Source organism: Coffea eugenioides, unplaced genomic scaffold, assembly GCF_003713205.1.
Source record: "Coffea eugenioides isolate CCC68of unplaced genomic scaffold, Ceug_1.0 ScVebR1_2822;HRSCAF=3923, whole genome shotgun sequence".
Classification (NCBI taxonomy): Eukaryota; Viridiplantae; Streptophyta; class Magnoliopsida; order Gentianales; family Rubiaceae; genus Coffea; species Coffea eugenioides.
In genome coordinates, this window is record NW_020863344.1 from 31565 (window position 1) to 44308 (window position 12744).

The following is a 12744-nucleotide window of genomic DNA, read 5'->3' on the forward strand; positions in this document are numbered from 1 at the left end:
TGGAAAACGGCCTTTAAAACCAAACATGGCTTGTACGAGTGGTTAGTTATGCCATTTGGACTAACTAATGCACCTAGTACGTTCATGAGGTTGATGACCCACGTACTTCGTCCATTCCTTGGAAAATTTGTAGTTGTATATTTTGACGATATCCTGATTTATAGTAGGAGCTTAGATGAGCATGTTGAACATGTCAAGCTTGTTCTTGATGTACTTCGAAGGGAAAAGCTCTATGCTAACCTTAAGAAGTGCTCCTTTTGTACTGATCAACTTGTCTTCCTAGGCTTTGTTGTGAGTAAACAGGGAATCAAAGTGGACGAGGAGAAGGTTAAAGCAATTCGAGAATGGCCTACTCCAAGCACGGTGGGTGAGGTACGTAGCTTCCATGGTCTTGCTAGTTTTTATAGACGATTTGTTAAAGATTTTAGTACCATTGCTGCACCTCTAACTGCTGTAATTAAGAAAAATGAGCCATTTGTGTGGACAGATGCTCAAGTACGTGCTTTCCAAATGCTTAAACATCAACTCACACATGCACCACTACTTGCATTACCATGCTTTGACAAGATGTTTGAAATAGAGTGTGATGCATCTGGGGTGGGTATTGGAGCTGTCCTAATGCAAGAGGGCAAACCAATTGCATACTTTAGTGAAAAACTCAATGGGGCAGCTTTGAACTATTCCACTTATGATAAGGAGTTGTACTCCTTAATCCGTGCTTTAGAAACTTGGCAACATTACTTGAGACCAAGGGAATTTGTCATACACACTGACCATGAGTCGCTTAAGCACATTAAGTCACAACACAAGTTGAATAAGCGTCATGTTAAGTGGATTGCATTTATTGAAACCTTCCCTTATGTGATTAAGTACAAAGTGGGGAAAACTAATGTTGTTGCTGATGCATTATCACGTCGGTACTCTTTGCTCACTCAACTTGATGCAAGGTTGTTAGGATTTGAATTAGTCAAAGAGTTATACACCAATGACCCAGATTTCTCAGGTATTTATGACTCTTGTGGTTCAGCAACTCAAGGTAAATTCTACATCCTTGATGGATTTCTTTGAGAGCGAGAGTAAACACGTGAGGAAGTGTGCGAGATAAACTTTGCTTCTTTCCATTATTATTTTTTTTACCCTATACTTCACCATGGCTAACGAGGGGGGAGCAAGCTCCCAAGCTTTTGATCTTAAACTTTTCACAGAAGCAATCAAAGGCGAATTGGGACGCATGATGGACCAAAAACTTGAACTGATGCACCAACGCATTGACAGCTTAGAGTTGTCTCATGGAAGCTCCAAAGGCAACCGTGGAAAGGCTTATGCACATGAGTCTAGCGACTCTAACTCAGACAACAACTATGAGCATAAGCAAAGTAGGTCTAAGCGTGATGCTAGGCCTTCAAATGACCACATTCCGGGCATAAAGATGAAAATTCCACCCTTCCAAGGACGATCAGACCCCGATGCCTACTTAGAGTGGGAGAAGCGGATTGAACTTGTCTTCGACTGCAATACTTACTCGGAGGAGCAAAAGGTCAAGTTGGCAGTGATCGAATTCACCGACTACGCCGTTGTATGGTGGGATCAACTCTCCACTAGTCGAAGGAGGAGTCGTGAACCTACCATACAAACTTGGACGGAGCTAAGACGACTAATGAGGAAGCGTTTCGTGCCAAGTCACTACTACCGTGACTTGTATCAAAAGCTTCAAACCCTCAACCAAGGAGCACGAAGTGTCGAGGACTATCACAAGGAAATGGAAATACTCATGCTACGGGCAGACATCATGGAGGATCGAGAAGCAACACTGGCACGCTTCTTGAACGGATTAAGGCCCGAAATCGCTGATCAAGTGGAGTTACACCACTATGTGGAACTTGGGGATCTGGTGGAAAAGGCCATCAAGATTGAAAGGAGGATTAAGAGGAGGGGTTCGACTCGGAGTTACTCCAACTTTTCACCCTCTTATCTCCGAACTACACCACCAAAGAAAGAGGATAAAGGGCCGAGTAATTCCATCCCTTCAAGACCGAGGCCGGATATGACTAAGTGGGAGTCTAAGGCAACACCAAAGACTGCCATTGAGTCGAGCATGGGGCGAAATCGAGATACTAGATGCTTCAAATGCCAAGGCCGAGGGCATATTGCTAGCCAATGCCCGAACCAACGCGCTATGATCATCTTACCCAATGGTGAGTTTCTCACCGATGATGAAGATGAGAAGGAGGAGTTGCCATCCCTTGAGGAAGAAGAGGAAGCATTGCCCGTCAATGAACGAGTTGGACTCGTTGTCAGACGAGCCTTAGCAACCCAAGTGAAAGCCGCCAACCATGCACAAAGAGAGAACATTTTCTACACCCGTTGCTATATCAAAGGCAAGGTATGTAGTTTGATCATAGATGGAGGTAGTTGTGCTAACGTCGCTAGTGCCTTGATGGTGGAGAAACTAGCACTACCCACTCTACGACATCCAACACCTTATCGTTTGCAATGGTTGAACGATAGTAGGGATGTTCGTGTGACCAAGCAAGTCCAAGTACCTTTCCGAATTGGAAAGTATGAGGACGTGGTGTTATGCGACGTGGTCCCTATGCAAGCATGTCACATACTATTGGGGAGGCCATGGCAATTCGACAAGGGAGTTACATTCGATGGCATTACCAATAAATACTCCTTCAAGCAAGGCGAGAAGAGGATTGTGCTTGTGCCACTCACTCCTATCCAAGTTCATGAAGATCAAAAAAGCCTGATCAAGGAGAATGAGCTTGAGAATGAGAAGAAAAAATAGAAAAAGCCGAGAGCTCAACAGAAAATGATAGGGCCTAGAAAATTGAGAGGAAAAAGACATATGGTGAGCCGGCCAAAATTGAAAAGAGAGAAAAAAGGCAAAATCTATTGATAAAAGCCAATATAGTAAGAAAAGCTTTGAGTGTTAATACACCCATCTTTGTACTTTTGTGCAAAGAGGTGTTGGTTGTCACAAGTGATCTTACTAACACTCTACCATCTAGTATTGTCTCTCTTTTACAGGAATATGAGGATGTCTTCCCCGATGAGATTCCAAATGGACTGCCACCAATAAGGGGAATTGAGCATCAAATTGACTTGGTTCCAGGTGCCCCACTTCCTAACAGACCAGCCTACAAAATGGGTCCAGATGAGACAAAGGAGCTCCAACGCCAAATCGAAGAGCTTCTAACAAAGGGATGGGCACGAGAAAGCTTGAGCCCATGTGCGGTTCCCGTCATCTTGGTGCCTAAAAAGGATGGAAGTTGGCGAATGTGCACTGACTGTAGGGCCGTTAATGCAATAACGGTAAAATATCGTCACCCTATTCCTAGACTTGATGATATGTTAGATGAGCTATATGGTGCTATGATTTTCACTAAAATTGATCTAAAAAGCGGTTATCATCAAATTAGGATGAAAGAGGGGGATGAATGGAAAATGGCCTTTAAAACCAAACATGGCTTGTACGAGTGGTTAGTTATGCCATTTGGACTAACTAATGCACCTAGTACGTTCATGAGGTTGATGAACCACGTACTTCGTCCATTCCTTGGAAAATTTGTAGTTGTATATTTTGACGATATCCTGATTTATAGTAGGAGCTTAGATGAGCATGTTGAACATGTCAAGCTTGTTCTTGATGTACTTCGAAGGGAAAAGCTCTATGCTAACCTTAAGAAGTGCTCCTTTTGTACTGATCAACTTGTCTTCCTAGGCTTTGTTGTGAGTAAACAGGGAATCAAAGTGGACGAGGAGAAGGTTAAAGCAATTCGAGAATGGCCTACTCCAAGCACGGTGGGTGAGGTACGTAGCTTCCATGGTCTTGCTAGTTTTTATAGACGATCTGTTAAAGATTTTAGTACCATTGCTGCACCTCTAACTGCTGTAATTAAGAAAAATGAGCCATTTGTGTGGAGAGATGCTCAAGTACGTGCTTTCCAAATGCTTAAACATCAACTCACACATGCACCACTACTTGCATTACCATGCTTTGACAAGATGTTTGAAATAGAGTGTGATGCATCTGGGTGGGTATTGGAGCTGTCCTAATGCAAGAGGGCAAACCAATTGCATACTTTAGTGAAAAACTCAATGGGGCAGCTTTGAACTATTCCACTTATGATAAGGAATTGTACTCCTTAATCCGTGCTTTAGAAACTTGGCAACATTACTTGAGACCAAGGGAATTTGTCATACACACTGACCATGAGTCGCTTAAGCACATTAAGTCACAACACAAGTTGAATAAGCGTCATGTTAAGTGGATTGCATTTATTGAAACCTTCCCTTATGTGATTAAGTACAAAGTGGGGAAAACTAATGTTGTTGCTGATGCATTATCACGTCGGTACTCTTTGCTCACTCAACTTGATGCAAGGTTGTTAGGATTTGAATTAGTCAAAGAGTTATACACCAATGACCCAGATTTCTCAGGTATTTATGACTCTTGTGGTTCAGCAACTCAAGGTAAATTCTACATCCTTGATGGATTTCTTTTCTACCTCAATCGACTATGTATACCTAACTGCTATATTCGCTCTTTACTTGTTAGGGAAGCACACGGAGGTGGCTTGATGGGACACTTTGGCGTAGCTAAAACCTTAGCTATCCTTCAAGAGCACTTCCATTGGCCAAGGATGAAACGAGATGTGGAGCGAATGGTGGCTAAATGCATTACTTGCCACAAAGCTAAGTCTAAACTTCAACCCTATGGCCTTTATAGTCCTTTACCTGTACCTAAGGAACCTTGGACCGACATGTCCATGGATTTTGTTTTAGGGTTGCCTAGGTTAAAGAGGGGAAATGATAGTGATACGAACCAAGAGACACCATTGCGAACTATTCGAGTTCCCCTAGGACCCATAACTCGAGCACGAGCTAACAAGATGAGGGAGGAACTCCAAGGACTTGTTCATGAGATACAAGGCCAAGAAATTGTCCCCAAGGTCATTGAGAGTCTTGAGCATGAAGGAATGAAAGTCATCCATGTAGTGCACGTCAAAGAGAACCATGTGTGACCCTTCTCTAGTCACATTTGCTGTTTTAGTTAAGTCATTGTAATAAGGGCTTAATGGTCCATAGTCTTGCTTTAATTACCTAAGCGATGACCTCATAAGGTTATTTACCTAAGCGATGACCTCATAAGGTTATTTACCTAAGCGATGACCTCATAAGGTTGTTTACCTAAGGGATGACCTCATAAGGTTTGGTCAAGCCCACAATTCTTAGTCTTATGGAAATAGTCAAGCCTACAATTGTTAGTCTTAGTCAAGACCACAACTCTAGACTAGTTCCACATTTAGTTGTTCATCTCTATGTAAGGCTATAAATAGCCCACACTTCCAATGGTTTTAGGCATTCAATCAATAAATCAGATTTTGAGAGTCTTCTTGGTTTCTCCAAGGCTTCTTGAATACCTTAGAATTTCTCTAGGTGTTCGTGACTTATCAATCTAGAATCGCACTAGGTTGTGGCGTCTTCTACCATTATACCAAGGTTCGTTAACCACGTGATTAACGGGTTGAGGTCATCCGCTCCAAACTTGGTGTCCTCTTGTCGATCCTGAAACTAATCTTTTACGGGTTTCGTCACAAGGTTGGCGACGTTCGTATCAGATAGCATCTTTGTTATTGTTGACAGATTTTCAAAAATGGCACATTTTATACCATGTCACAAAACAGATGATGCATCGCACATTGCTGATTTGTTTTTCAAAGAAATCATTAGATTGCATGGCATGCCTAGGACAATTGTCTCTGATAGGGATGTCAAATTTTTGAGTTACTTTTGGAAAACTTTGTGGGGAAAATCGGGTACCAAATTGCTATTTTCTACTACTAGTCACCCACAAACTGATGGCCAAACTGAGGTTGTCAATCGTACACTATCTACACTCTTGCGTGCCATCATTAGAAAAAACATTAGAACCTGGGAAGAGTGTTTACCCCATGTTGAGTTTGCATACAATCGCACGGTGCATAGTTCTACTCATTTTTCACCATTTGAAATAGTCTATGGTTTTAACCCTTTAACACCACTAGACTTATCACCTTTACCTTCTTCTGAGCACATTAACATGGATGGTGCTAAACGAGCAGATTTTGTCAAGAAATTACACGAGCAGGTACGCCTAAACATTGAGCGAAGGATGGACCAAGTTGCTCAACGGGTTAACAAGGGACGCCAACGCGTTGTGTTTGAACCTGGTGACTGGGTGTGGTTACATCTACGCAAGGAAAGGTTCCCAGTCCAAAGGCGCAATAAATTACTTCCCCGAGGAGATGGGCCGTTCCAAGTCATCAAGCGCATCAATGACAATGCTTACAAACTGGACCTACCCGGTGAGTACAATGTGAGCGCTACATTCAATGTCTCTGATCTATCTCCTTTTCTTGCAGACGATGAAGCTGATTTGAGGACAAATCCTTTTGAAGAGGAGGGGGATGATACGAACCAAGAGACACCAGTGCGAACTATTCGAGTTCCCCTAGGACCCGTAACTCGAGCACGAGCTAACAAGATGAGGAAGGAACTCCAAGGACTTGTTCATGAGATACAAGGCCAAGAAATTGTCCCCAAGGTCATTGAGGGGCTTGAGCATGAAGGAATGAAAGTCATCCATGTAGTGCACGTCAAAGAGAACCATGTGTGACCATTCTCTAGTCACATTTGCTGTTTTAATTAAGTCATTGTAATAAGGGCTTAATGGTCCATAGTCTTGCTTTAATTACCTAAGCGATGACCTCATAAGGTTATTTACCTAAGCGATGACCTCATAAGGTTGTTTACCTAAGGGATGACCTCATAAGGTTGTTTACCTAAGGGATGACCTCATAAGGTTTGGTCAAGCCCACAATTCTTAGTCTTATGGAAATAGTCAAGCCTACAATTGTTAGTCTTAGTCAAGACCACAACTCTAGACTAGTTCCACATTTAGTTCTTCATCTCTATGTAAGGCTATAAATAGCCCACACTTCCAATGGATTTAGGATTCAATCAATAAATCAGATTTTGAGAGTTTTCTTGGTTTCTCCAAGGCTTCTTGAATACCTTAGAATTTCTCTAGGTGTTCGTGACTTATCAATCTAGAATTGCACTAGGTTGTGGCGTCTTCTACCATTATACCAAGGTTCGTTAACCACGTGATTAACGGGTTGAGGTCATCCGCTCCAAACTTGGTGTCCTCTTGTCGATCCTGAAACTAATCTTTTACGGGTTTCGTCACAAGGTTGGCGACGTTCGTATCAGTTGGTAATCAGAGCTAGTTAAGAGGTATCACGTTATATCCCTTTATTTATTTCCTTTCAAGTCAAGTTGTCCAAAATTCTGTTTTCGTGTTCTAAGTTTGCTATCCGCAATTTCCAGATTTGTTGCATCGTGTTCTTGCGTTATTTTTCCAGATTTGTTGCATCATAAACTTGCGTCTAGTTGTTGTTAATTGCTGTGGTTAGCCTTGTTTAGTCCAGCCTTTTTTTTTGTGTCTTATTCTTGATTCTTTGTTTGTGTTTGTGTCTTGTTTCTATCCTGTTATATCCATTCAATTCCAGTCTTTTGTTCTATTTGATCATTCGAGGTTACTGTTCATCCGAAAAAAATCAGTTTGTAGCAAGGGTTTTAGAAGTCCTATCTAGTTATTACCTTGTGTTCTTGTTTACATACAAAAAAAAAATAGCTGGCTAACCTTACAAAAATTCCTGGAAATCTGTCTTGACCAAAACTTGGGTTTCTTGAAGTTCCTAATTGTTTAAAACCACAATCTTGAAGTTCTTGGAACTTTAGTTGGGATTCTTGAAGACAACCAAAATCTGTCTTGATCAAATCGTGAAAATCTTGGATTGTTTGGGGAGGAAATCATCTTCAATTTCGTGTTTCTTGAATTCTGGAAATTAACATCTTGAATTCTTGAAAGAATCTTGAAGTTTCTGGGTTTTGGGAACCAAATCTTGGTAAACAACAAGGCTGCAAAATTCCAGCTGCCAAAATCCTTGTCTTCACCACAACAATCTTCTTTCTTGACTAAGAACATTTTAGCCACGAAATTTGACTCTTCTTGGCTGATTATAAAACAAAAACAAAGGAAGAAGAAGAACATTCAGCCTATTCAAGTCAAATTTCCCAATCTATTCAAGTCAAATTTTCCAACCTGTTCAAGTTAAATTTTCCACCCTTGTTCCCAAAAACAACCAAATCAGTTCCAATCTTGAACTTGACCTTAGAATTTGTGGGAACCAGCAAATAGGAAGACTAATCCTTGTTTCCAAAGGATTAAGGAAGAAAAGTCAGCCTTGGGTTTCCAAAACAGTCCTACCGTAACACAAATTCATCTTCCATTCGGATTCCATCTTTGCAACCATTGGGGAATTTCTGTCCAATCATTAATTCTGAAAATTTTTATGCATCATTAGGTCAGTTTTAAGTGTCATTCTGAATCCTCTAAGTGTCCATTTATCTACCAAAACACTGCCCAGAAATGCAGCAACCAGCAGCTCAAAATTCCAGTTTTGGGTAGAGTTTTGTCTAGGATCCTTAAAATTCAACTTTGAGTCATTCATTGAGTCGTGGTCAGTCCCTTCATCTTTTGTTCTTTTTTCGTTCAAAGTGCTACAATCTTGTGACCCTGGTTGGTAAGTCTATCCACACTAGAATGAGTTCTAACTTCTTCGAGGAGTTGACCGAGGAGCCTTGAAAATACCTTGGTGAGTTCATTAGAGTGTTCAAACACGAGAGCGAGAGTAAACACGTGAGGAAGTGTGCGAGATAAACTTTACTTCTTTCCATTGTTATTTTTTACCCTATACTTCACCATGGCTAACGAGGGGGGAGCAAGCTCCCAAGCTTTTGATCTTAAACTTTTCACAGAAGCAATCAAAGGCGAATTGGGACGCATGATGGACCAAAAACTTGAACTGATGCACCAACGCATTGACAGCTTAGAGTTGTCTCATGGAAGCTCCAAAGGCAACCGTGGAAAGGCTTATGCACATGAGTCTAGCGACTCTAACTCAGACAACAACTATGAGCATAAGCAAAGTAGGTCTAAGCGTGACGCTAGGCCTTCAAATGACCACATTCCGGGCATAAAGATGAAAATTCCACCCTTCCAAGGACGATCAGACCCCGATGCCTACTTAGAGTGGGAGAAGCGGATTGAACTTGTCTTCGACTGCAATACTTACTCGGAGGAGCAAAAGGTCAAGTTGGCCGTGATCGAATTCACCGATTACGCCGTTGTATGGTGGGATCAACTCTCCACTAGTCGAAGGAGGAGTCGTGAACCTACCATACAAACTTGGACGGAGCTAAGACGACTAATGAGGAAGCGTTTCGTGCCAAGTCACTACTACCGTGACTTGTATCAAAAGCTTCAAACCCTCAACCAAGGAGCACGAAGTGTCGAGGACTATCACAAGGAAATGGAAATACTCATGCTACGGGCAGACATCATGGAGGATCGAGAAGCAACACTGGCACGCTTCTTGAACGGATTAAGGCCCGAAATCGCTGATCAAGTGGAGTTACACCACTATGTGGAACTTGGGGATCTGGTGGAAAAGGCCATCAAGATTGAAAGGAGGATTAAGAGGAGGGGTTCGACTCGGAGTTACTCCAACTTTTCACCCTCTTATCTCCGAACTACACCACCAAAGAAAGAGGATAAAGGGCCGAGTAATTCCATTCCTTCAAGACCGAGGCCGGATATGACTAAGTGGGAGTCTAAGGCAACACCAAAGACTGCCATTGAGTCGAGCATGGGGCGAAATCGAGATACTAGATGCTTCAAATGCCAAGGCCGAGGGCATATTGCTAGCCAATGCCCGAACCAACGCGCTATGATCATCTTACCCAATGGTGAGTTTCTCACCGATGATGAAGATGAGAAGGAGGAGTTGCCATCCCTTGAGGAAGAAGAGGAAGCATTGCCCGTCAATGAACGAGTTGGACTCGTTGTCAGACGAGCCTTAGCAACCCAAGTGAAAGCCGCCGACCATGCAGAAAGAGAGAACATTTTCTACACCCGTTGCTATATCAAAGGCAAGGTATGTAGTTTGATCATAGATGGAGGTAGTTGTGCTAACGTCGCTAGTGCCTTGATGGTGGAGAAACTAGCACTACCCACTCTACGACATCCAACACCTTATCGTTTGCAATGGTTGAACGATAGTGGGGATGTTCGTGTGACCAAGCAAGTCCAAGTACCTTTCCGAATTGGAAAGTATGAGGACGTGCTGTTATGCGACGTGGTCCCTATGCAAGCATGTCACATACTATTGGGGAGGCCATGGCAATTCGACAAGGGAGTTACATTCGATGGCATTACCAATAAATACTCCTTCAAGCAAGGCGAGAAGAGGATTGTGCTTGTGCCACTCACTCCTATCCAAGTTCATGAAGATCAAAAAAGCCTGATCAAGGAGAATGAGCTTGAGAATGAGAAGAAAAAATAGAAAAAGCCGAGAGCTCAACAGAAAATGATAGGGCCTAGAAAATTGAGAGGAAAAAGACATATGGTGAGCCGGCCAAAATTGAAAAGAGAGAAAAAAGGCAAAATCTATTGATAAAAGCCAATATAGTAAGAAAAGCTTTGAGTGTTAATACACCCATCTTTGTACTTTTGTGCAAAGAGGTGTTGGTTGTCACAAGTGATCTTACTAACACTCTACCATCTAGTATTGTCTCTCTTTTACAGGAATATGAGGATGTCTTCCCCGATGAGATTCCAAATGGACTGCCACCAATAAGGGGAATTGAGCATCAAATTGACTTGGTTCCAGGTGCCCCACTTCCTAACAGACCAGCCTACAAAATGGGTCCAGATGAGACAAAGGAGCTCCAACGCCAAATCGAAGAGCTTCTAACAAAGGGATGGGCACGAGAAAGCTTGAGCCCATGTGCAGTTCCCGTCATCTTGGTGCCTAAAAAGGATGGAAGTTGGCGAATGTGCACTGACTGTAGGGCCGTTAATGCAATAACGGTAAAATATCGTCACCCTATTCCTAGACTTGATGATATGTTAGATGAGCTATATGGTGCTGTGATTTTCACTAAAATTGATCTAAAAAGCGGTTATCATCAAATTAGGATGAAAGAGGGGGATGAATGGAAAACGGCCTTTAAAACCAAACATGGCTTGTACGAGTGGTTAGTTATGCCATTTGGACTAACTAATGCACCTAGTACGTTCATGAGGTTGATGAACCACGTACTTCGTCCATTCCTTGGAAAATTTGTAGTTGTATATTTTGACGATATCCTGATTTATAGTAGGAGCTTAGATGAGCATGTTGAACATGTCAAGCTTGTTCTTGATGTACTTCGAAGGGAAAAGCTCTATGCTAACCTTAAGAAGTGCTCCTTTTGTACTGATCAACTTGTCTTCCTAGGCTTTGTTGTGAGTAAACAGGGAATCAAAGTGGACGAGGAGAAGGTTAAAGCAATTCGAGAATGGCCTACTCCAAGCACGGTGGGTGAGGTACGTAGCTTCCATGGTCTTGCTAGTTTTTATAGACGATTTGTTAAAGATTTTAGTACCATTGCTGCACCTCTAACTGCTGTAATTAAGAAAAATGAGCCATTTGTGTGGACAGATGCTCAAGTACGTGCTTTCCAAATGCTTAAACATCAACTCACACATGCACCACTACTTGCATTACCATGCTTTGACAAGATGTTTGAAATAGAGTGTGATGCATCTGGGGTGGGTATTGGAGCTGTCCTAATGCAAGAGGGCAAACCAATTGCATACTTTAGTGAAAAACTCAATGGGGCAGCTTTGAACTATTCCACTTATGATAAGGAGTTGTACTCCTTAATCCGTGCTTTAGAAACTTGGCAACATTACTTGAGACCAAGGGAATTTGTCATACACACTGACCATGAGTCGCTTAAGCACATTAAGTCACAACACAAGTTGAATAAGCGTCATGTTAAGTGGATTGCATTTATTGAAACCTTCCCTTATGTGATTAAGTACAAAGTGGGGAAAACTAATGTTGTTGCTGATGCATTATCACGTCGGTACTCTTTGCTCACTCAACTTGATGCAAGGTTGTTAGGATTTGAATTAGTCAAAGAGTTATACACCAATGACCCAGATTTCTCAGGTATTTATGACTCTTGTGGTTCAGCAACTCAAGGTAAATTCTACATCCTTGATGGATTTCTTTTCTACCTCAATCGACTATGTATACCTAACTGCTATATTCGCTCTTTACTTGTTAGGGAAGCACACGGAGGTGGCTTGATGGGACACTTTGGCGTAGCTAAAACCTTAGCTATCCTTCAAGAGCACTTCCATTGGCCAAGGATGAAACGAGATGTGGAGCGAATGGTGGCTAAATGCATTACTTGCCACAAAGCTAAGTCTAAACTTCAACCCTATGGCCTTTATAGTCCTTTACCTGTACCTAAGGAACCTTGGACCGACATGTCCATGGATTTTGTTTTAGGGTTGCCTAGGTCAAAGAGGGGAAATGATAGTGATACGAACCAAGTGACACCATTGCGAACTATTCGAGTTCCCCTAGGACCCATAACTCGAGCACGAGCTAACAAGATGAGGGAGGAACTCCAAGGACTTGTTCATGAGATACAAGGCCAAGAAATTGTCCCCAAGGTCATTGAGAGTCTTGAGCATGAAGGAATGAAAGTCATCCATGTAGTGCACGTCAAAGAGAACCATGTGTGACCCTTCTCTAGTCACATTTGCTGTTTTAGTTAAGTCATTGTAATAAG

The 12744-nt window shown here is 42.1% G+C and overlaps 1 protein-coding gene and 1 pseudogene across 1 annotated transcript; both read left to right on the forward strand.

Moving 5' to 3' along the window:
• Window positions 1-1150: 1150 nt before the first annotated feature.
• LOC113757189 lies at window positions 1151-6439 on the forward strand (annotated as a pseudogene).
• A 2377-nt stretch (window positions 6440-8816) lies between these two features.
• On the forward strand, window positions 8817-10457 carry LOC113757190. Its single transcript, XM_027300593.1, has 2 exons — window positions 8817-9861; window positions 10069-10457. Exons 1-2 carry the CDS (start codon window positions 8817-8819, stop codon window positions 10455-10457), a joined length of 1434 nt encoding a protein of 477 aa, XP_027156394.1.
• The last annotated feature ends 2287 nt before the right edge of the window (window positions 10458-12744 follow it).